General features: G+C 31.2%; 2 protein-coding genes across 6 annotated transcripts in view; one reads left to right on the forward strand and one right to left on the reverse strand.

The window, feature by feature from the left end:
• The first annotated feature begins 1342 nt into the window (after positions 1-1342).
• On the forward strand, positions 1343-15263 carry LOC112682966 (2-iminobutanoate/2-iminopropanoate deaminase). Of its 2 annotated transcripts, none has more exons than XM_025553765.1 (5): positions 1343-1595; positions 10789-10949; positions 14685-14753; positions 14845-14900; positions 15146-15263. In XM_025553765.1, exons 1-5 carry the CDS (start codon positions 1423-1425, stop codon positions 15188-15190), a joined length of 504 nt encoding a protein of 167 aa, XP_025409550.1. In that variant the 5' UTR covers positions 1343-1422; the 3' UTR covers positions 15191-15263. The 2 variants fall into 2 exon arrangements, with proteins under 2 accessions (XP_025409550.1, XP_025409551.1); XM_025553766.1 differs by lacking the exon at positions 1343-1595 and adding an exon at positions 10426-10537.
• Positions 15264-15276: 13 nt separating this feature from the next.
• Positions 15277-23321, reverse strand: part of LOC112682965 (pyrokinin-1 receptor-like) — an 88506-nt gene continuing 80461 nt past the window's right edge. Inside the window, exons 7-8 of one of the 4 annotated variants that reach the window (XM_025553762.1) lie at positions 17238-17363; positions 15277-16079 (exon numbers count right to left, since the gene is read on the reverse strand). In XM_025553762.1, coding sequence (XP_025409547.1) covers positions 15834-16079; positions 17238-17363 — 372 coding nt within the window. In that variant the 3' untranslated portion in view covers positions 15277-15833. Of the gene's footprint in view, positions 16080-17220; positions 17364-23321 lie in introns of all 4 variants that reach the window. The other 3 variants (XM_025553761.1, XM_025553764.1, XM_025553763.1) reach the window with 3 other exon arrangements.

Consider the following 23321-nt stretch of genomic DNA (forward strand, 5'->3'; position numbering starts at 1 on the left):
AGTGTTTTTGAATACAATTATACCGTCCAAACGCATTTATTCGTGAGGAATACACACAAATCATATGCTGCAAATAAAATGTGAGAAAATATTAACTCCTCTTCCTTCTTATTCTATTCGTTCAGTTATATTATTTATGAACGTAAGTACTTAAAAACAAAAATCACATATCAAACGAATGTGAAACGATGTGGAATCAATTCCATGAAACATAATAAAAAATAGACTTTCGTTCGTCCCAAACACGGTATTTTTATACGACGTAAAGTGATCTTTATGATTTCATTCTCGATGTCCGTGACAACGCAATACCGTGAAAACATTTTTATCCACGCGAGTTTCCGCACTACAACTGAGGTGGTCTTTTACCAATAATAACTGATACATGATTAATTCGTAAGCAAATAATCGAATTCGGCTCGCAGATTGTGTACAAAACAATTATTGCGATTATAGTCATCGATTGCCGTCGAGATAACTCGTTTTTTCCCAACTACACCCTTTCCGTTATAATACAACCGAAAGGGTGTAGTAGGGATATTATTATTATATTATATAACATTATATTATAATATATATATTATATTATATGGTATAACCGTTATACCATAATATTATAGTTTATTTATAGATTTTTAATTATTTGATATATTTTTTTTTTTATTCTCGTGTATGCGTGTAACGAACGACTGAGAATTTCGTGGAGGGCAAGAACATTTTACCCACGTTGCGGGCGCCAAAGTTTATCATAACTCGCTATCTAGTCCGTCGCTTATTGGAACGGACTTGAATGTTTTAAAAACTATATAGTTTACAGCAGATTTATTTTTTTTTTAAAAAAAAGGTTGATTTCCTTTGCCGTCGAATAAGATAACGACAGATTTTCTAAGTCTGCGATTTTCGTAAAACCTACGTACAAAATATTTGGAACAACGTATAATGAACGTTTTATTTAAATGGTTATTTGGTAAAATCGTATAAGACTACATATATAAATTTTTGTACAATATTTCAAGGTTTTCCAGGTCCGTGTATCTATGGGTAGCAGATTGGATGGTTAACAAAATAGTAAAACGAATCGCGACGGATCCGCGTCACTCGGTTAAATAGGTCATCGGTTGCAAGGACGACGGCGAATCGAAGCGGTAAAAAACGTTTACGATTACTAGTGGTCCCTTCGTTCGCGCGCGCACGCAACGGACGCGTGAAATTACAACGGTGAAACACACGATCATGGCGCGAGTGGCCGACGCGACCGGATAGATTCGCGCGCATCGTTTCATGACCACGTCACCACCACCTGCGAACGTATTCGTTGGGTGCCGATTCGAACGTTTCGGTCGGCCCTATCTAACGGAGCACCGGTTGACGGTACCGAGCGATAACCGATGATGCAGAACGCGGTCGTGTTATCGCCGCGTGATGTTCGTCACCGGTAGAAGAATTGCGGCAGTCGTCATTTCGTCCCGGTGCCCGTCGCACGCAACCGCCGCCGCAGCCCTAGAACGTTACCGGTTCGCCAGCCGCAGCATGAGCAACAACGACGTGTCGCACGTTTACACGGCAGCGGCCCCCGCGCCCGTCGGTGCTTACAGGTAAAAATGCATTCGTTCGAGCCAAGTCATACGAACACGGGTCGAAGAAACGATTGACAGGAGCGGAACTATGGGGTGGAAGATGGGGATTCATCCCCGGGTGTAAGATTTTAGAGGGTGTAATTTTTGCAATTATTAACAACTAATTTGATATTTTTATTTTAGTTAAATATTGTTATTAGGTTAAAACTCAATAAGTATGATTGTATATTAATTATTAGAAAAAAAATTCTCGAGAAGAGTCTTTGATTATTGGTCTATGATAGGGCGTAATTTTAACATTTTCCCCGGGGCGTAAAAATTCCTAGTTCCATCTCTGATGATTGATAATCGCGCGTTTTGTTAATCGACTAATTCGATAAAGGACCGACCGAATTGTCGAGTCGAAACACTCGGCCAATACACGCGATTCGGATGCTCGTCACAAGTACACGAGTCGTATTAAACGCGTTCCCGTTCGTTGTTAGTAGCGGATCGGGTCGGAGAGCGTTGGGGGCCCGTAAAGGTTTTCTGGGTTAGGTTTTATGTTGGCCGCCCACGTTCACAACGTTTTTGTTTTTATCATTTATTTTTTATTTTTCGTACATTACCGAGCCTTGCTGAAACAACTCGCGTGGAATCCCCAGGGACTGTATCTTAACACGTGTTTCGTACGTACATGTTTATGCTTTAAGAGTAGGAAATAATATATGTACTCCTTAGAGACGAATAAAATAAAATTGGATAAACACTAAATATGAAATTTATACCTATGCTGCGAGATCCAACAGTTGTGCTGAAGACATTATTGTTCCGGTCGAATAGAAAACATTTCTGAAAACTGAATGTTAAGTTCTTGTACACGGCCATTATAATCATGAGCTGTATGCACCGCTAAAACACGACGTATTATTGTTTCCATAACGAGTATTATTATTCTGTTTCCGGGCATGCGATTTGAACAAGTCGTTTGGCCTTTCATCGGCAAAAACAATGCGATTGATCTGAATTTTTTCAAACCATGAAAGTCAGCCGTTGATATTCACTACCGCTGCCACCGAGTTTCAATAATTTAATGCGACTTGCGTTATCGTTTTATCAATACATTTTCGGCTTATCAACTTCGAAGAAAAACGACGAGTTGATCGCGTAGATATTATTATTAAAAAATTATTCTGTATTCAAACTACATGGTTTCAAAGCCCAATTATGTGAGCATTTAGGTTACAAGATACAAACGTCCCGACGGTGTTGTGTTCGAACTATTCGTTTGAAAAATACGTTTTCATCTGATATACGCCATTATAAGATCGAACGCACCTGACATTCCCACGTCACTGTTTTACCCGGTTAATAATTTCGAAAATTGTTTCCGGTCCTCGATACTCAACTGACTCGTGAGTTGTCTGTTGTTGTCTAGCGGTTATAAAACCAAAACGCGGATGGTGAACTCAGTTTTATTATACATTATTATTATACGTGCGGCGGTTCGTTTAATTTGCTGCATGCGCAGTGAGGGACGGATAAAATTATAATAATAATAATAATAATAAATCGTAGTCAAGTATTCGTTTGTGAATACAATATTGGTTTTCTTGGCAGACGGACGGTGGTTTGATAAGTTTGATCCTGATACGAATCTCGAATCCTACTGCACTTGTTACGCATGAGGATATAAGTATTTTTAAAATTATTACAATATATAAAATCTGCAAAAACTTGGTGGCTACCGACAGTTATACGTTGAGTTTTACTTTTTATGGTTCTGTCAGGTTTCAAATTGAAATGGTGAACATACATGTGCACGCTTGGACGGAAAAATGATTTATTTGAAATATTATATTCATTCCGTGTCAGAATAGTTTTATTATTTAAGGGGTAAAAATTAAATTCATAAAAAAAAAAAAATATTTTATTTTAAATCATAACAGGTCGTATTAATCGGTGTATGATTGAAAGAACACAAATGGATTATAACTCTTATGGTATATTTTAGCTGTTACGTGATAAAAGTTTAATAATTTAATTATAACTTTGTGTAACAAATGTCGTTAAATGAGAATGACATAAAATATATCTGAGATTACTTAAAGAAAAGTACTTGTTTGTGCAGTGCAGTTATAACTTATTCAATGCTAAATGAATGAAAATAATGTGATTGCATAAAAATATAGTGATTTATTGAAATTGTATTTAATTTTTAAAATTATTAAACATTTTATGTCTTCTCTTTAGAAATAATATTTTAATCGTAATTTTGTTATTTCGGGCAAGTTTTAATACTTTTAATACTTATCTATACTTACGTGTATACATCAATTGGTTGCTTAAACAATATACAAGTAATAAATTTCAGATGTGCGTACTAATAATAATGAGTTGTTACGATTTTCGTGAATATTTTTACTTTTGTCAAAGAAGTTTTATCGAATACTTATACGATATGTTATGTCTATTACTTGATCATTATTCATCTTAGTGTACGCCCAAGTAATAGCTAATTAATACTTATTATTAGAATAGTGTTATTCGAAAGGTTATAGAATATAGTTATAAAAGATCTAGTAATTGTTTAAATTAATCAAAATGTTTAAACATGTTGTGTTCTCACCAAATATTTTTTTAAAGCTTATATAGTAAACTATTAAAAAGAAAATACGATAATATTATAAAATCGGTATTAAGGTTGCATATAATTTTAAAAATATAAAAATAATTAAAATATAATTTTTATTTTTTTTCATAACGAGTCGATTGCTAATATAAAACTCTATTAATTATTAGATTTAACAGCAGTAAAATAATGCAATCGGTATCGTTATTTTGTGTCAAATTAAAATCATTATTTAGGTATACATAAAGTATATAGTATACTATAAGTACACTGCGATTATTCTTAATTTACGATTTCTACAGTGAGATCTGGGAAACCTTCGAAACGAGAAAGATAAATATATCATAACATTATACCGTAAATCTACGTAAGAATACCAAATACACTTTAACAGATGCAGATAAGCTACGACCAGAATGACCTTTCAATAACAAGGTCTAACAGTATATTGAATTAAGTAGTATAATGTTGTGATACGAATTAAAGTAATTAACGTGTACTGTAGCTATACAAAAGTTAACTCATCAGATGATAAATGCCTTGTTAATAAAATGCTTTGATTCAGATAATAACGCTTACAACTTAAAATGAACACCTAAAGTTGGTGTGATTCAATTAAAATGCTCTCGTAATACGTCAGCAGTGGTTATACATGATGTTTAAAGAGGGGGGGGGGAGTGAAAATAAAATCAACCCTTCCCTACATCATAGCATTTTTATATATTTATATTATATTATATTATTTATATGTATTACCGGCAATATGGATATCCGGTATTTTGCAAAATGCCTAGGCATTATATAAAATGCCAAAAATCACTCGGCAATATACATAATACGAGCTTTGCCTTGGTATTATATATAATGCCAATTATGAAGTAGGCAATATGCAGAAAAACAAAATTGGACATCGCCTATTACCAACAACTTTATTTGTCGTTTATCATAAACGTGCGTTCACGATTTAACGCAATAAAGATTAATATTCTTTTACTACTAAAATAATAATTCTGTTGTACAATATTGAACGTACTAATAATATTATTACAATATCGTTATTTTTCTCGTCATTTTCGTTATATTAATAAGAGAGTTTTATCAAGTTTATCAAATGTATAGCAATGTTGATACATTAATAATATTAAAACAATAACATAAATGTATTAAAGAAAAGATATACATGTATTGACTTATAAAATTTATCTTATAATACTTATTATAATTATGATTATATCGGCCGTATGCGACCGAGACATAGAGTATGATAATATATTATTCGTGGATAAAACGAAAAAATAATTTGTTATAAAATCATGAGTTCGAAAATATAGATTTGTAGATAGGTGTTGTTGGGCCAACGATATACTAAATTTAAAAAACTAAATCCCAAAGGGGGGGGGGCGATCCATCTATCGCACCTTTATAATTGCCACTTTAATACCTATTTAAGATTTTTGGTCTAAAGCTGTAAACAGCAAACTATGAAAGTCGTTTGCAACCGAAAATCACTTAGCTTCTTAAGTCGTCAATAAAATCATAATGTATAAACATAATAACAGTAATCGAAATTAAAGTCATAAAAATCATCTTCGAATAATTATTTCAAGATTATTGAGAAAACGTTGAATGACCTATTAAGAGTAATGTAGTAATAAATTATTTTTATTTTTAGGCACTAACACCTAATACTTGTTACATATTGCTTTCCCTCCCAAAAAAACCATAACCTGTAAGAATAAAGGTTTAGATGTTAATGAGTTAGTTTGGTATTTTCACTTACGTATGCATTGATACATTTCGTCTCGCTACCAGAAATGTATAGAATTTTATTTTTGGATATTTTAGATTTTTAATTATAAATATATGTTTTTATACGAAACCTATGACGAAAATGTCGTATTTCGCTCTATTTTCAACTTTAAGGTGATCGACATTATCATTTGGATCTACTTATATATTCTTATTATTCAGTTCTTTAAAAATATATTTTTTTTAAGCATCGTAGTACTTGCAATGTCTATTTAAAAATACATAAATTGTGTTTTTTTACTTATGAGGTACATCTGTAATGACCTGTACGAACAACAAATATTAGGAATTATTGGTATATGACCATTCTATGTATATTGCGGTGTTGGTTTATAGTTTAATTTATCGTACAATCATCCATTTGTAACTAATTGTAAAAAAAAAGTTCTTTGGGGTCCCTATGGGGATATATATATATGGTTTAGAATAACAAAGAAACAAAAATACTTCATTATATATATAAAAAAAAAAAAAATCTTCATATAATTATCGACTTATGAAATACTGTAAAAACATTATTTTCAACAGTCGCACACTTTATACAATTGTTGAAGTAGATTTATGGTATTTCTTGTGCTGATGTAGGGATACTTATAAAATATTTAAATATATACACTTTTTTCTCGAGAAATCCAAAAATATTTTTGAAACTCGTCTGCAATTCGGCTAGTGAGAAGATCAAACCATTTAATTCTTCGATTGATCTTCTTATCACATGGGAATATAAAAAAAAAACTTTTGAATTCTTCCATAGTGGATATCGATATCAATGCTAAGAAAAATAAAGCCTTTCGATCTCTACGACACATGATAACAATATTGGAATTCGGTTACTAGCCGAATTTTTCGTCGACACCATCCGATGGGAAGTGACCGGGTTTCTGCACTCATTAATGCATCTGATTCAATAAAACGTACAGCTATTGACCAACGCCTTAAATGTTTAAAATACATACCTTCGGTCAGATTCATACGAAATTTAAATGGATAGTTTCCGTAAGGCATGAGTTATAAGATTAAAATTAATGATGTAAAATCCATCTAAGTGAACATTTTAATAATTTTTTTTCTTGAAATAAATAATGAAATAACAATATCTATAGATGATACAATCACTTGACGATTACTTAACTAAATATCACACACAGCATTCCAAATAAAAATGAAAACTCGTATTTATTTAATTTTGTATTGAAATTATACATCGTTACTTACAAAAACCGTCAAGTCGATCAATTTCTTCGTATCTATTACGCGTTATATGTAAGACAGACTAAGGAGTAAAAATTTCGAAAGTCTGTCTTAAGTCTTGGTATCTATAAGGATCTTTGTATAATAAAAAAGAAAAATATAGTTTAAAAATCGGGATCTTTTCCGTTAATTCACTACCGCTTGATACATATTCTATTGCTCTAAAAACTGTATCTTATCATATCTAATCTAAATAAAATTATATTGAAAGTCTAAAGTTAATGATTATTAACACGAAGCCGAAGGTATCGGTTAGGTACCAGTATCTGGTTTTGATCTATTATCATAATGAAAATTGTTTGGATTTTTTTTTTCGAAAAATCGGAACTTTAATTTTCAAAATGTTAGGACTTCGTTTGTTACGCCTATCGGCTCCACTCACCAAATCGAGTGACACTGCATGACACTTTTTGGGGCGATGGAGCTTCGCCCCATGAAAATATACATTATAGTCCTAAGCATGACCTAGTTTTTGTACAAACCTTGATACTGTTGCAAATGGGATTGTGTTTTGTATGTGAACCTAAAACCTCGCTGCGCGAGTAAATCACATACCTAGACCACAAATATAAGGTATTATATTATAACTAAACGATAATTTATAAAGTTAATCAGTATAAATCACTTGATTTTGTTGTTATTCGAGTATAATCCGGATGGTCGATTATAGACTATAGAGTATTTTTAAATTTACTTAATTAAATAATTTCAAAATATTTTGTTAAATATTTTCGATAACGAAAAATAATACAATAATTATCTACTAGGTAACCGTATTGAATTTCTCAAAACTTCATTACATAACATATTACGATCCGTCACCCGTTGGAAAAGTATTTGAATCAAAGTGTGACATCGTATTGTACTCGTATATTATACTTTTCGACTATCGCTTGGCTTTCAATAATCGTTGCTATATTAATCAAGTATGGTATGTTCAGATACGCATTTAATCACATGCTCGTACTTTTTCGGAGTTTATGCCACCTCGAGATTTAAGTGATCGCACATGTCTTGTGGTTTACCAACGTAACGTTCTCTTCGTACAGTGACAGGATAATATCGACACCAAATGAATCCGCCAAAACAGGCGGTACATAAGACACACAGTAGTATTATATTATTTCCATATTTTCATGCTAAACGAATAAATCAAATAAAGCGAATATGTCAACTTATCAGAAATACGTATTGCCAAAGATTACCTAGTAGATACGCACTGACTAAAAACGAATAAGCCGGAAGATTTCTCGTTCGGTAAAAAAAAAAAAAAATTAATAATAGAATAGACTTATATACTTAGACTTACTCAATATTTTGATAGGTTGACGTTTTTGAATGGTTTAACCGACTTACGTTTCGAGCCAATGCTACCATGACGCGTGTCATCGATGTTATGACGTATTGTTTGTAGTTTATTTTTAACCGTAAAAAAATAACTTATCTATTTTTTTATTTCGTATTCAATTAAAGGCGCGCGGGACGTTTAATAATTACATTTAGTTATTACATAGTTACCACCGCTGTGGTCGACAAGAACCATTTGTCTGGATTAAGTTTGATTTTTCTTCGGACTGCGATCGAAAATACATTAAAATAATTATTATTGGCGTTCTGATTTCAACAAAACGTATCAAAAAAAAAAAAAAAACTGTTCGTATTTCGAACCCGAAATCCCGAGATAGGGACGCTGGATAAATGTATACCTCCCTCCCATTCAATGCTCTATCGTGTGAATCGATTTGTATGAAAACAGCGTCACACGATTTAGTTCGACCCGTTCGACGCGTTTAAATGGAAATATAATACGTGGATGTGTAACGAATTTCAATTGATTTTATTTTTTTGACGATTTCACGATAGAACTTATTCCCGCTGATCGTATAGCTTCACTTGTAAATAAATTATACATGCATGTGGTTTTAAAATACATTTGATCGTATTTGTTATTGCACTGTGTACGTGCCGACTCGCTGTGTATGGTCGACTCGCTTGTTCACGAAAACAGTAATTTTACCGTTGAATAAATTATCGGACGCAGTAGGTCAAATGTGTTTGGACACCGCGTCATAATGTTCCATAATCTTTTAATTAGCAGCCGAACAATATCGAATATTTGAATCGGCCAATCAGACGGTGAATCAATTTATTGTGTTTTAACATCGCGTCGTAGACCGTTATTGCTATTATGGGGAATATTATTTAAAACCATTGCACGAGGTGGAAACATAATCACTGAGTACTTACCGAACAGTTTATTACTAATACACAAAGAAAACTGTTCGAGTATTTAATAGGATCCAATGAACGTTTATCGTGTATTAAATCGTGTACTTAAACCGATCGCCTTGTATACAGCGTATTACGCTGGTTGGATTAATACGAAATTCACAAGTGATTTGATTTTATCGTTTTAGTCGAATTAATCCGAAAAAAAGAATCCATTTAATATTTTTTTTTTCACTACAAAACTTAACCAATTATATTTTAACGGTATACAGTCTTGTGTTAAAATCAACTTTTATACGAAAGATGAAAAAAATAGAAAATAAAACTTTTTTACAAACTTGGAAAAGCTACGTTTTGATCAAACACTGTGCAAAAGGGTTATTTGTATGAATAAAATAATACTGTGTACATGTATGAATATTTGTCGCTGAGGTATGATCGATCCGTTAAACTTCTCTGAGCTCTGACACGAGGCAGTTCGTTCATGTTTTATTCAAAAACGTCGCGCATGGACGCTGCACAATCATTTTGTAGATGGAAACAAATCAATTATTTTTCAAAGGTACGGCTACCATTTTTTCTTAGCCCATGCACTCGTACGATAATAATTCTTTTCTAATTCCATGATGATGAAATGTACGTTCATGGCCGTGGTGGTTTGATTTGGTTCGATTTGTACATGATTATATCATTTCGTATATTCATAGCGATATTATAACGATGACAAATGCTTATTATACTATTCAACTCTAATCTTATCGACTCGTTCGCGTTCGGTCTGCTTGTACGGCTGAGCTTATACATACATGTATTGTAATAAATCCGTCTCGAGTGTAAAATCGTTCAACAAACGATAACGAATAACTCGTACCTGATTTATATGCGTTGGGTGTACAACTTTTTATTTATCCGTCTGAAGAACTTCGTGTACGGTTTTCGTTTTGAAACCTGTACATTTATTATTATAGTTCAACTTGGCAAAAATTCACTTCGATATTTAAATACTAGAAAATCGCGGTTTTGTGGTGCTTATCTATATTGTCTTCATACAGATGGCCGGGTGAGCATACAACAATATCAAACATAACCCCAACGGGGTTTAATCGAATCATTTTTTTTTGCGGTGCACAGTTTTTATTATTTGCCCGATCACGGTGTTGTCGTTTCTACTTACGGTGCGATACTGCGGCACTGTAATACAATACGATAAGTTCTATTCGAATCGATTCGGCACGAATAGCGGAATAAATAATAACGTGATTGCTGGATTGCTCGATTAATATATAAAAAATATATGCATTCTGTTCGCAGTCAAGCAGTCAAGTACGGCGATACAGTTTACTTGTCCGGCGCGTTGGGCTTGGACGTCAACACCGGTAAGCTGGTCGAAGGCGGTGCCGGTCCAGAGACCACCAAAGCCTTGGAGAATATTCAACGTATCCTGGAAGCGTCTCAATCTTCATTCCGTTCAGGTTGGTCCAGACAATGTTATACGTAACAAATGGGTTTTCGATCAACGTAATCATATAATGCCGATGCGTGCTATTGTCCGGACAAAGTCTCATTAACACTTTTCAAAAGTGCTACACCGCACTCAAATTGCTTTTATCGACTTTTTTTCTTTCATCATTATTTTAAACTCTCGAGTTTCAACGGTCGCCATAAATAATACATTAGGTAATTAATACAATAAAAAATACAATGCGATTAATTAAACCCAACAACGGTATTATAGTAATATGTCTATTACATGTAAGATATAATTTCATTAAAAAAAAGATTAATGTTGAATGGCTTTTGTGAGAATATAACGAAATCGTTTTTTTGTTCCTCGCCATCGGTCCTCAATTTGAATGGGCCTACTAATAAAAACTTAGATTGGACCACTAGCCTTTTTTTTTTAAATATAATTAGGAAGAAAAAAAAGTATTTTTTATAATGACACCTTTGTGCCACAATATGAAAACAAATGTTTTCGAAAAACACATCATAAAGTGATGAAACTCTATAAAATATCTTCTTTTCACGTATAACCTTATCGCAACTACCTATTATAGTTTGATTGCAATATAGTTAATGTAAATGGTAATTGCGTCAATTTTATGCTACTTTTTTGTTCGGTTCATATTCTTGCCGCACGCTTTTGATACTTTGAACACGTTCGTGAAACACCAGCCGGGGGGTAGGAAAACCTCCCACGTTGAGAAGCACTAACCTATGTCTCTCGTGGTATTATCGTGTTGGATTGAGATTCGTGCGGAAGCACGTCGAAGCGAACGAAAAAAATAACGTTGATTTAAAGACTGCGCTATTGCACACCGTTGTTCTCCGACTGGCAAACGTTAATCGTGTTTTTTTTTTTTTTGCTAGACGACCGGATGGACCTTTGAGCTCGTGCATCGGTTTAAAGTTTTCTAACACGTAATCAACTCTTGATCTTCCACCGAGCTAGGCGTTTTCGTTTAAAATGACGAGCACGTTAACTACGCTGTCCGTCCCCCTATCGAAGTTGACGAGGTTCTAACGGGACCAGGGGCTCGCATGATTCACCATCACACGACGGGCATCGGTTTTTATTTATCAGAGCTGTAACTAGGGTGATGTGAGCGAGGCACTTGCCTCGGGCGCCTGAAGCTAGGGGGTGCAAAAATATTAAAAATTAACTTATTTTAAGAAATGTTATTTCTTGTTTTGCTAGAAACCTAATTACAATTTTTCAGATTTTTCCAAATCGTATTATACATATTAAAAGCTGTGAGTGCGACAATCCTATAATCTAGGGGGCGCATTGCTTCAGTTATGCCTCAGGATAAAAAATGGCTCGATACGGCTCTGTTATTTATATTCCGTAGAGTTGAATTTTCTGTGCTTTCGTGGCCTTCCCCGACGAGTTGACATTATAATATTGTAATACGCGCATTTTAAACGTATAAATTGTAATTGTACGTCAAAACGGTAAATCCGTTAATCCATTAAATATGTGATCGATTAGAAAACGTGTACCGATTGTTTTTGAATGATATACGTATAATATCGCGTGGCAAACTGATTGTTTAGGTTTTTTGCACCAGACATCATTATCATACTGTCCGGCGGTTATGTATAAGGAAACACGTTATTAAGACATTTATTATGAGTGATTTTGATGAATGTCGAACAATTGTACAATTGAATTTTTTAGAGTTTCGATGAAAACACAAATTAACCACACATGTGTACCGATTTTTTTTTTTTAAATCAGAACGTAAAAAAATTAAAAATAAAAAAACACAGCTTGTAATGAAAATATTATTTTTATTAGTAAAAGATACGATTGCGGATATTTTTTACTGTATGATTTATAATTTTTCAAATAAATGTTTTACCCTTAAATTTGTTAGTAAAATTAATTATTAAAAAGAAAAAAAGATTTCATGTTAAATCAAGAATTTTCACTCTATATTACTTTGCTTTTTTTTTTTTTACTCTTTTCGCTATAAAATATACAAGGTATAGCCAAAAATTGAAATGTTCAGCATTGATAAAGATAAATAAATAAATAAAATAAAATAAACGGCATAAATAAATTATATTTTTCTAGATAGTTAGCTAGACTAAAGACTTTTTTTATTTATTATTATCTTTTATAATGTACACACCTAAATGTTTTATCAAATTATTAAAAAAAATGTGTATATTTCATTTTGTAAAGTATATTTAAAGATTTTCTCAAAAACGTTGACAGTTTTACCTTTCCAATTTAACGTATAATTTTTTTTTAATTTACTAAAAAATTTTTATTAGATAATAATTTATAAATTTATAAGTGAGCATGTATCTGATATCAACACAAATTATATAATTTAATAACAATTTGTCCATAGTAAATGAAAAAGTTAATTTATATTTGTTATTTTTAAATTTGGTGCGAAAATAACAAAATAAATAGTAATTTATTAATTTTTTACTCAAACATTTATATTTAATTTACATTTAATATTAATTAATTTAGTCCTTAGCCATGTGCGTAATTGGAAAAAATAAAATAATCCGATTATTCTTATAAACGTCTGAGAAAATGCAATTAATGATCCTTTTGGGAAATGTATATTTGTATATCTTATTAGAAATTTGTCTTCAATTACTTCATGCTTTAGGTCATATTTACTGTGCAATATGAGCATAAAAGTGCAAGTATTTATAAAATGTAATATTTTTTTTAATATTTACAATTTATACTAAAAAAATTTAAATTGTATAAATAATTTAAATTTATGTATGTATGACAAATTTATGTTACAAATGAGTTTATGTGATATATTTTACTGGGTAGGCGTATTATACTGACTTGTGGCGAATGTCCACGGTCGGAAGACTGCTTTGCCAATAACTATTATTCATTGCCTGTTGATATCTTCATTCATATAAAAATGTTTGAAAAATGTAAAAATAATTTTTAGCTACCAAATGTTTGGTAGCAGTTGCAAACGTGTTATAACTATTTTAATAATTAATTACACTTCCATTCGCATAATATTTGCATTTAAAGAGTAAAAATAATTAAAAAATAAAAAACAACACGAATTTTAACATTTATCATTAATTTATATTAGTAAAAATAAATATAGTTATTAACTTTTTTTTAACAGTTAAACTATAATTATTGTTTAAAATTAACATTCAGTTTTTCATACGAGGATTAGGACATTATGTTAAAATGAAAATGGTAATGTTACTACGTTTTGTGCATAAAATATTTATTATTTACCTACCCTTGACGCTGGTCGAAAAAATTATAGTAAGAGTGCAAAATGTGTATTAATAATAAATGTCATAATATATTGAATATATTGTCTTTTGAAAAACTTCATATAACCAAGTAGAAAAATAGGTATAAAAAAGGAAAAATAAAAATTATAAAAAAAAAAAAAAACGAATTAAACAATATGTATTTTATTTTTAAACAAGTCAACATATAATTAGGTAGGTAATTATACAAGACGAATGATGAAAAAAAATAATTATATTTTGTTCGGTAAATGTATTATGTTCATCTTAAATACGAAAAAAAATATAATTTAATACATATACTTATATAAAAGGAATTTTATTTATGTCGATTACAGTTTTCTTCACAATTACGTAATCAAATGAAAAAAAACCCTTTTATTTTGGTGATAACAAGTTTGACTAATTTTCGTAAGTGTATTTCTTTTTACTATTTTCAGTCGTTAAGACCACAGTTCTTTTGGCTGATATAAAGGACGGACCGACGGTGAACGAGATTTACAAACAATGTAATTATGCAGAATCATTTGAATTTCAAAACAGATAGCTTTAAGTACTGATTAAAACAATAATTTCTCTCTTTATTTTCTCTTTTAACAGTTTTCGTGCAACCGTATCCTGCTAGAGCAATGTTTCAAGTGGCCAATTTGCCTTTGGTGAGTATTAAATAATAATTACTTTAAGACACATTTAATGTGATAAATTACGAGTATGGCTCTTCCCTACCCGGTCCACTGCGGGTTGTCACTTTAATACGTAGACTACTTGTGGCTGCTTTCCGTTTTATCCTTTTTAGTACCAAGTCAATAAATTTACCAAACGATAATTGTCAATTCGGCAGTTAAATTATGTGACGATTTTACCAGCTTGGCAATTAATCTTTTGTACGTTTTTTTTTTAGGGTGCCAAAATTGAAATAGAAGTGGTTGCTGCGGTTAACAAGTGATCGTGATAAAATATATTCCATTAATTTTTTTCTGTCAAATATAAAACAAATAATAAGCAACGAAAATAGTTTACATTTGTTATTTACAATAATATAATATGTGTGTTATATAATAATATGTATATATATCTTATATATAATAGCAGGTGGGCTACTCAATGCATATTCAGCAAAACAAGAAGAAAAATGTAGGGACATTTGGAAATACGACAAAGTCGTGCTTATGGTTTTATTTTTGTATTTTTTTTTTTTTTTTTATAAAAACGGGAGAAACACTGACAGAAAATAACGAAAAAATTATAACCGAGGAGTTTTTTTTTTCTACAACACCCTTCATTTGATAACGCAAACAATATCAATTCGAAATGAATACAATGTCTTTCAACATTTTTCTACAGTGTTTTTCCCGTGGTCCACGAACAGAAAGTTGTAGGGTACGCATCGCGGACTTTCTGTGCCAGCGGCGGTGAGAGGAAATGCAAATTTCCCTTGCAATTAGTAACCGAACAAAGGAATCAAATCGTCGAGTCGGTGGTCGGTTATCACCGGGACCGGGTTCCCGTGTAACGTCTCTGCTGAGATTTTCCATTCGCGGCGTCCCGGACGGGCCACGTTTGAACGCGCAGGAGCCAGCAGGAGACGTTCAATTCGGCGCCATCAACGTCGTGGTCGTCCTGTTGTTGTTGGTCAGCTCGCCGACCATGATGCTGTTGTCCAACATAGCTTCGCCGTTTTCTGCGATTACGTCTTGTTTGTTGAAAATCGTTTTGCGCGGGAATCGTAACGCTTTGTCCACGGTCGACGACGTGGCCGTACCACTGGACTCGTTGATTGTGACGATCGTGGGTTGCCAGGACTTGGTGGTCATCAGTCGCTTCATCGAATTCACCTGCGAACGATCAAACGATCAATGGATCAAGAAAATAAAACGTCGATTTATGACATTAAAAAAAAAAAAAAATACATTAGTATTAGTACAGGTTACGTTTTCGCAGCGTTCCGTAATTCTGAAATTAAGTCCCTATGAGTACTCGACCGCTACAATAGTTACTTCGATAGATCAAAAATGTTGCTTAGTATTAATTTTTAATTTATAAAATGCGTTTATATACCAGTGGTGGCCAGCGAGAAGAGATTTGCGAGCCGCCAAATATATCAATAAATAATAATATATATTATATATAATATATATTTATACGATTATCGTAAATAAGATATTATATCAATTGTCATATAAGCCGCAGAGTCTATGATATGAGTCGCAGTTTGGCCATCACTGGTATAAAATGCATTAAACGAAGAAGTCCGTATGAAATAAATCAAAATGAGATTCCGCTCCATTTATCTTGAAAAGTTAGTTAAACGCAGATTTAGAATGTTTATAGCCATTAGTAGGGCATAAATTTAATAAATTTGTCAAAAATCGTTTACATAGTAGTCTTATACAATCATCCGTCGTAGCGCTTCATTTACATACGGAAGCAAGGTGTGGAAAAATAATAAGTGTTATTGACGGTTTATGCGCGGAATGTATTATTCTTATCTAGAATTAAATAGTGCATATTATGCAAAGCCACCGAGACTGGGAAAAATGACGTTCAAATGGTATAGTGGCGGATGTTGATAATTTTTTAGGTGGAATTTATTTGTGAATATTAATTTGTGATAATTAAGTTTTTCTTACGGATAAAATAAAAAATTAAACTATTTCCTAATTAAATTTGTAATAGTCTACATTTCAGTGTGTATACTAGACATGTTTCTGGTATAAAATTCATTAAAAATGGGGTACCGAGTATTAGCCGAGTATAAATTGCAATATTTCATCGAATACCGGGTAAGGGCTGAGTTTTAATTAAGACATCAAGTACTCAGCTATTGAGTAAAATTTCTGAAAACACGGAATTTTTCTAGTGATTACCATGCCTACTAGTAATCCATACATAGCGGGGAAAAACAATTTATCAGCATTTATTTCTAACTAAATACCCTACGCCGGGAGAAAAATGTTAGTGAAGATATGCATGTACCTAAGAACTCTTTGTACCTCGTCAAAGTGACTGCTGCTGAAACTTCTGCTGTGGCTATGATGTCTCTGCCATTTATAGTCCAGTGTAGGCATGCCATGATCAGGGCTCAAGCCACTAGCTCCCTTGCAAGATTTCCAGGTTTCCTGACAAACGATATAAAATTAACAATTTAATGTAAAATGAGTGTACACGAAAATAACAAAATACGTTGAACTTGAAACCTATTTAAGTTGGTAGCTTTAAATTATTCTTTATATATTCATAATAATACTACTGTTTTTCGACTAGAAATTATTTTCCGTTTGTCGAGAATACGTGAAAATAAAATTTATTGCAATCATGTATGCGCAACTCGTGTAGAAATACAATTTATAAGTTGTTCTTAATGTTCGGAAATGAATACTTTTCTCTGAGTCTATTAGTTTTGGCAGTAGTAGTGGTGGTAGTAGTGCTTGTTCCATAAAACTTTCACAACTTAACGCATATGAAATGTCATCGACCCTGGTGCGTTTAGAGACAAATTTTTCAAAAGTTTAGAAAAACTGTATTATTACCAGATGGGTAAAATACCTTTCAAAAGTATTTAGAATAAATACTCGAATACTTACAAAAAGTAGTATTCCGAATATGTATTCAAATACTTTATACAAATTGTATTCTGAATACTTTTAAAATACTTCTAGTTTTCATACTATAAAAATAATAGATGTCCACTCAACAGAAATATTTGAAATTGTAGACTAAATGTATGTTTTTTTATGGTATTTTTATATTACATAACTGTTATAGTTTATGGTTTATAATAATAATAAATATCTGATATTAGATTATACAAGATACGACGGAGAAGTAATAAAATCATTAAAAAAAAAAGATGATTTGACGGTATTCGAAATACAGTATTAAAAATGATTTATTGAATACTTTCAAAAAAAGTATTTAAAAAGTATTCTGAATACTACTTAAGTCTGATTATTACGACATTCACGATTTTTACGTATTCGATTTTAATAGTTTTGTGGTAAAAAAAAAAAAATTCACAAATATCATCAGATATTTTGATGAACATTTACATTTTGAAAACGACAAAACAAGCTATGTTTATGTTGTTTTGTTTGAAAATGAAATTAATTCGTATTTCTTTAAAAACTTTACATGGCGGTTCATCGTTTTTCGCGCTATTCTGATTATGCGATCGAAAAATCTTCAAGTAGTCGCAATTCTTATTGACATGGACTACACGATTTGAATTTATTCGAATTTCTCAACAGCAATAATACTCATTCGAAAAACGATTTCTGTCGTTCTCGGAGCTATTTCGAAAACATTTTGGTGATATAATAACGATAGCTCGTTTTTCGAACGCGACGAAATGGATTTTAAATACGTCCGAACTTAACTGGCAAAACTGTAACGCAAAACCGCCTATTGATGGATCGTAAGTTATATAATGTACTTAAATATCATGTCCACTGATTTTCGAATCAACAAATAATAATTATTTGAAATTATTTTATGTAAAATTATTTTAGATTGTCCGTGAAGGATTATGCTCCTACATATCAGTATGAGTGGATTCTCGAAAATAAGGTTGTTTCAAACTTTGAGCACACCGAGTGTCTCGTAAGGATTTACTGATCCTGTGATATCTCTTTTGTTGTTTTAAAATATTATTTTTAATCGAATTTGTTTCTTAAAAACTCACTCGTAAGTAAAGACAACCATTATTGATTAGAAAAATTAACTTTTTATTATGTTATTTTTATAAAACTTTAAGACACAGTCGTTTTATATGATTAATTTTTATAATATTTTTATATTATTCATTTTTTTAAATATTTTGATGGTTCAACTTCGGACAAGCTTCAATGAAAAAGAAATAAAGTTAAATATTTTTTTATTTTAGTTTTAATTTACGATCTAAGAGTATTATTTAATATTATCAAAAGCTTGTCATTGGACGAAAAACAAGTGTTTATCGTTGAAATTATTGTCCAATACTAATTTTTGTCCGTAAGTTAAAATATAAATTATACAAATATAAATAATACCGGAGCTATCGAAATGAATAAGCCCCCGTGAAATATTTTGTATACTATACACACAAGATAGGTGTCAAGAGGTACAACCAGTGCCTAGGGCACTAGTGACCTAGGGGAGGGAGAAAGGCAACTGGGTATGTCTGGCTTGGACCAAGAGCTAGGAAACTGGCTTGCCTCATATGTTGTTGGTATACGGGTGCTCTTGAGTTTATGAAAAATAAAAAAAGTCATGAACATACCCCGTACTTCCACCTACGTAAGGGCGCTATATTTTTATTAGCTCCAGGCGCTAAATTTTCTAGATACAACATTGGCTATGATCATCACCATCCACCAGGTATAACCACTGTTAAAAGTAACGTCGTGTTACTCGTTATTCAGTTGAAGAAAGTCATTATGTTTCTTTTTTTTTTTTTTTATCTCAAATTTACTCACCGAGAAAAATGTACTCGCGATAATGATAAACGGTCTTCTTAAAAGGTTTTAAATGAACTGTTAAAAATTTATTAGTTAAAATTATTTCCCATTCATATTTGTGTAATCGTTTGTTTACCTTTATATTTTGATGTCTCGTTTAACGATATAATAGATGTATTACTGCGTCATCGAGGATCGAATAAAGATAAAAATTGTGATAAAATAATTTCATCCGCAACATAAACCAAATTCGTTAGGATAATATTTACCGAAACGGATTTTTGTAAAAAAATAATCACTAATGATGCTTTGTTTGCGACGTTCATAGAATTAATGAGGTGGTATGACATAAAGATACATCATACGAGATATGATTTGCAAAAAATACAAACCACATGCGAATATAATCATACGCATTTGAGCGGAAAATAAAATGAACTTAGTTAAACGGAATCGTATGTGAAGATTAAAAATGGTATACCAAATAATGTACAGAATAAATCCATTAGATTCAACAGTTAAGTTTTATACTGGGAATATATTTTAGTGGAACATTAATTGATTTTTCGTTTCAAATTTTTAATTTTCACGATTTGAAGCGTTTATTTTTTAATTGAAAATATCGTATTTCCATTTATCCAAAAATATTACTGGTAACATCTAAAATACATTTTTCGTATAATTGTATAGAAAAATCTTAATGCTTTAAAACCATCTGCATTAATTAGTATACAAGAAAATTATTTTAATAAGTAACGTTCAATATTTCGACAAACGAAATGCATACTATTTACCGAGTTTTATATAAAATATGAAGTATTGAATTGTGGTTAGTTATTTTCAAGTATTTTATATTAAGACGAGCAAAATGGAACACCGAAATGATGTAGGGTAAAAATCACTAATCTTTTCATTTAAATTTAAGAACATTACATTAAAAACGATTAAAAACGTATTTTGTAATTATAAATAGTGAAAACTTGAAATAATTATTACGAAAAAAAAATAAAAAATAATTTAATGCTTTCATATTGATAATTTATCAGTAAATCTCGCAATGGGGAACGTTGTGACGAATGTTGCAATGGTTATTATACCAGTTTTATGTTTATTACACCAGTGTACACACTGTTTTTGTTTTGCGTAAATCAGTGAATGATTCGAAAGGGAACCAATAGCGTTATAGTCTATAGGTGTGTGCGCGGCCGGACTGGATTAGAAATTTCAATCAGGGAAATAAAAATAAACGACCTTCTTAGATATAAAAGGTATAAAAACAACTCTAAAAAAAACGTATATTTTCAAATAAAATTATTGTATATTATTTTGAGAATTTGAACACTTAATATTATTATTAAAAATTAAAAGACCATTTATTTAATTTTTGACAGTTTGTAATGTAAGCGTATTAGAAAATGCATCTATGGGTGTCGACACAATGAGCCACAACCGATAAACCTAAAAAAACTTCCAAACGAGTGAAAGTGGCCTAATTCAAACAAGCGGCCCACCAGAAAACTTCCGATATCTCCCGCCTACCCAGTCCGGCCCTGGATGTGTGTGTATGTGGGTAGGGATGTTCTAAAGGTCTAAACAGCTATTTTATAACTATCCTAGTTTACATTATTCATGCGCGTAACCACCTCAAAATATCAACTATATATTATTATTATTATTGCCTACCGCTGTTACATATTATTATCATTACAGTTCGATCGCATCGGGATTCCACCCGTGTACCGCTATTGGCTGCTGTCGTATACAATTAAATCATAAACAAGGCAAAATATAAAAATATAAAAAAAAGAGCTCATGAATAATCACGACCATTTTAAAACGCTTAAGTTTCGCAAGTCTGCAATTGAAGTTCTTCACAGATGACTTCAGGTCGCAGTTCGAGAGCGCATAAAACGTTGTGTGACATAGGATCACGTGCAGTCAATAACATGAACAAAATGTAATAACAATAATATTAATATCCTTCGGATTGGTCTAGTATACTTCAGTAGTGTGAATTTAGCACATTAACGAAAATGGTAACTCAAACATAACAAGAACACAAACAGAAACCTGTTGAAAGGCTCGAAAAATAATATTATTTTTTCAACAACCCATCAGCGGAAATAATATTTTCAAAATTCATATTTTTTTCTAATCGATAATATAATACTTTCTTTTCTAGTGCTACTTATTATTATTATTATTTTTTGTCAATGTTAAGAATAGATAACAGAAAAATCAACTATACAGAAATAAATCGATTTCAAACTAAATAAAATATAAAATATAAATTGTAATTATAAAAACTAACAATTATATGTATTTTAAAAAATAAATAAGATAAATACAATTTTTCAGAAAAATAAAAATTTAAAGTATGATTGTAGAACAATTACAGAGTTCGTATATTTGGTTGGTAAATTATTGTTTTCGTAATTTCTTAAAATTCGATACTTTCTACAATCAGTGTGTTAATTCAAAATCCGATTAGTTTTTCTATATTACTGTTTTTATAATGATATTCTTAGAACCACAACGTATCCGCACTTCTGTACATTTGTAGACCATTTTGACTTGTATCAAAATGTCTAGTTGGGAACTGTTCAAATGTAAGGTTTTTTCCTATGCCGATTATTATTTTTACCACATATAGGTACTTATGGATTCCGTAATGTGTTATATTGTGCATTCATTTTCATTTTTTCATTTTATACCAATTATTCCCAATTTGGGGGGGGGGGGGGCGTGTACACATTGCTGGGGAGGCGTAAGCAGTTATTAAAAAATACAACTTTTATTTTAAAACATAGAGAAAAATAAAATATTGATCGGTTCTCTTTATACGTTCTCTATCAAATATTGAGACGAACAAAAAAAAAAAAAACTGTCGAAAGTGTTGTCAGTACTAACATTAATTAACATTAATTATTCATTTCATTATGTATTTTTTTTATTTACTATTATTAATTTTTTATATTCATTTATTTCTATATTATTTCTCCTTAATTGATTAATCCATATTATTATTTATATTTTATAATTATCATCAATAAAAAATTATTTATCATTCCGAATTTTCTATAGCTTATTTGGAAAGTACACAAAAAAAGATGATTGATTTTTTTCAATTTATACGAGAGGGCGAGATATTTGAGAATTTACAAAAGGGGCGTAGATTAGAAGAGGTTGAGAATTAATACGTTATATTTTCAATTAAAGAGAGTTAACTTTTTCCAACAACAGAAAGCTTTATAAAAAATACGATTTAAAAAATGAAATCGTTAGCATTGGTCAGACTTACCATTGAACTTTTTTCATGCTAATGCTATATGCTATGCTAATTCAATATCGATAACCATACTCAAGATCACAATGGCTTATACATTTTCTAAAAGGGTTTCAGACATTGGAGACTATCTTGTATAGAAAAAATAATCCTTTACAATTATCACTTTAATCACTATAGCATATTGTTGGTGAAAATGATTGCATTTCATTCTTAGTTGGTTTGACTATATAAGTTGCAATAATAAACTCTTTCAAGTATTTTGATTGGATATAAACAACAAAAAATTGTATTACATTATTTGTATGTTTGCCAAAATATTATCATAGTTTATTAAATAATAGTAAAATAAAATT

Source organism: Sipha flava, unplaced genomic scaffold (assembly GCF_003268045.1).
Source record: "Sipha flava isolate LNK unplaced genomic scaffold, YSA_version1 217_pilon_pilon, whole genome shotgun sequence".
In the NCBI taxonomy this organism is placed as follows: domain Eukaryota; kingdom Metazoa; phylum Arthropoda; class Insecta; order Hemiptera; family Aphididae; genus Sipha; species Sipha flava.

What these genes read in the sequence shown, in the direction of transcription:
- LOC112682966 (XM_025553765.1), top strand. Translation starts at nt 1,423, where the DNA reads ATGTTCGTCACCGGTAGAAGAATTGCGGCAGTCGTCATTTCGTCCCGG. An exon ending in TCAATCTTCATTCCGTTCAG is followed by an intron (nt 10,950 to 14,684) that starts GTTGGTCCAGAC and finishes TACTATTTTCAG; the next exon opens with TCGTTAAGACCACAGTTCTT. An exon ending in GAACGAGATTTACAAACAAT is followed by an intron (nt 14,754 to 14,844) that starts GTAATTATGCAG and finishes CTCTTTTAACAG; the next exon opens with TTTTCGTGCAACCGTATCCT.